Below are 2366 nucleotides of genomic sequence, written 5' to 3'. Positions count from 1 at the left end.
TAAACAAATAAGAGTCTTAGAAGCCGACTGAACATCACTCTTGGTAACAGGTGACAGTCTCCCAGTTCTCACTGATAGGAGACAACTTCATAGACACATATATATTGCACAAAACTTCAATACACTTTACCACAGGGAAGATTTCTACCCAGTCCCTGCTGCTTCCCAAAGGACAGGGAGCAAAATTCCCTACATCACTGTTCACTGTGACCTGGCATTCCTCCTCCTGTGAAGGGACACACGTCTGTCTCTTCACTTCAGCAGCAAACTCCAGTGGCATCAGGTGACCTTGGTCATAGGCAAGAATCATTCAATATGGCCGCACTTGTGGCAGCTCTGACTCCTTCCTTTTGGTGACAGATCTCAAGCCTTTACGAAATCCTTGGGTGCCCAAAATGACAGATGTCTTTTTTTGAAAATAAATACACCTGAATGAGCTCACCCATCCTCAGAAGAAATTGGCTGTGGTTACTCTTTTGAGGGGAATCATTAACTCTTCAGGGGAACTTGCTATTCCCTTGCCAGTACAACTTCTCCTCTGCTTTTTTCTTTTTCCACCGACAGAGGAGCAGCATCTTAAAGGTCTTCCTGAAGGTTCTGTTGCAGAGGGCATAGCAAATGGGGTTGACGGTACTGTTGACATAGCACAACCAGTAGCCCAAGTGCCACAGGGTGACCGGGACACACTTGTCACAGAAGGTGGAAACCAGGACCATGATGTTGTAAGGGGTCCAGGTGATGATGAAGGCCAGGAGAATGGCACTCAAGGTCTGGGCTGCTTTCCTCTCCTTGACGAGGACCATTCTCTTTCGTTTGGTCATTTGATGGCTGAGGCTGGGATCCAGGCCTTTTGTCGAAGGGTCCTTGGACACTGGGAAGGAGCAGGGCATGATTTTCACTTTGTGACAGCCGTTGTTAGTCTCCTGGGACCCATCAGCTTTCACCACCAGCCGGAACTTATAGGCCACACATTTCTGACTCTTGGGTCTATGAGCAGCACCGGGGGACAAGAAGTATTTTTGGTTGTCATAGTCATTTTTTTCAGCTTGAGCTTTCACAAACGTCTCCTTGGTCTCTTCGGCACTGAATTCTTCCCTCGGGCTTTCCTTGGCCTGACTCTTGTAGACTACTTGGAAGACAGGGTCCGTGGCAGGCTTGTCCTCATCCTCCGAGGAAGGGTAGCTGCTACAGGTAGTGAGCTGCTCGGCTTGGGCCCACTCGGTGCTTGGGCCCGTGGCTTGGGACGGCTTCCCAGGGGTGGAGGTGCTCCTGCGGGAGGATGACCAGGAGGCTTGGTTCCTTTCCCTCTGGGCCAGGGTGGGTCGAGGGCAGCTAAAGCAGGATGTCAGCAGAGACTTATGAGCCGGCTTTCTTGGCTCCGCTTCCGCCATGGAGTCAGAGCCCTGGAGGTCAGCCAGGTCCTTGGTCCGCTTCTCTGTCTCCCGGTAGATTCGGCAGTAGAGGATCGTCATGACAGAAACGGGGATGTAGAAGGCAGCAATTGCAGTGCCGAAGGTGATGGTGGGCTCGGACAGAAACTGGATCTGGCACTCATCTGGTGGTACCGTCCGCTCTCCAACCAGGTACTGCCAGCAGATGATCGCTGGGGCCCAAAGGATGAAGGAGATCAGCCAGGCCAAGCCAATCATGATGCCAGCCCTTTTTGGGGTACGTTTGGCCCGATATGTCAGAGGTCTGGTGATAGAAAAGTAGCGGTCAAAACTGATCACCAGAAGGTTCATGACGGAAGCATTGCTAGCCACGTAGTCCAGGGCGAGCCAGAGGTCACAAGCCAGACTGCCAAGCGCCCAGCGTCCCATGAGGATGTAGGTGGTGTAGAGGTTCATGGAGAAGATCCCAATGATGAGATCTGCACAGGCTAAGCTGAGCAGGTAATAGTTGTTCACAGTCTTCAGCTGACTATTGACTTTGAAGGAGATCATGACTAAGACGTTGCCCACAATGGTAATCAGGCTTACCACAGCAGTCACAGCTGCAATGGTGATGACTTCCCACAACCTATGGCGTTCCAAAGGCTGGTGACTTACCGGGGTGCCATTGACAGTGGTTGTATTGTGGTAAGATTCCCCTTCCATCCTTAACTAGAATTAAGTCTTGGGTTCTAAACCATCTCTTTTCTATCTCACCTCTTCTTGGTCAGCATCTGGAAGAGATGGAAACACATTAGCTCCACTCACCAGCATGGATGTTTTTTCCATCATTGTATATCATTTACAATAGAATAGTAAATGTGGTCACACACATATTCAGAGTGAGATGCTGAAATCTCTAAAAGTTTTGATGACATTTTTTAGCAGCCTCATCCCCTCGCTTTTTGGAAGTCCCAGTGCCTGAGAGCCTTTCTT

General features: G+C 50.0%; 1 protein-coding gene across 1 annotated transcript; it reads right to left on the bottom strand.

Moving 5' to 3' along the window:
• Positions 1-497: 497 nt before the first annotated feature.
• On the bottom strand, positions 498-2096 carry CHRM5 (cholinergic receptor muscarinic 5). Its single transcript, XM_044230439.1, has one exon. The coding sequence runs from the start codon at positions 2094-2096 to the stop codon at positions 498-500; it is 1599 nt and encodes a 532-aa protein (XP_044086374.1).
• Positions 2097-2366: the final 270 nt, after the last annotated feature.

The sequence above is a fragment of the Neovison vison genome, chromosome 13, assembly GCF_020171115.1.
Source record: "Neovison vison isolate M4711 chromosome 13, ASM_NN_V1, whole genome shotgun sequence".
NCBI classification, from domain to species: Eukaryota; Metazoa; Chordata; class Mammalia; order Carnivora; family Mustelidae; genus Neogale; species Neogale vison.
The sequence above is the reverse complement of the archived record's forward strand: the minus strand, read 5'-3'. Positions and strand labels throughout refer to the sequence as shown.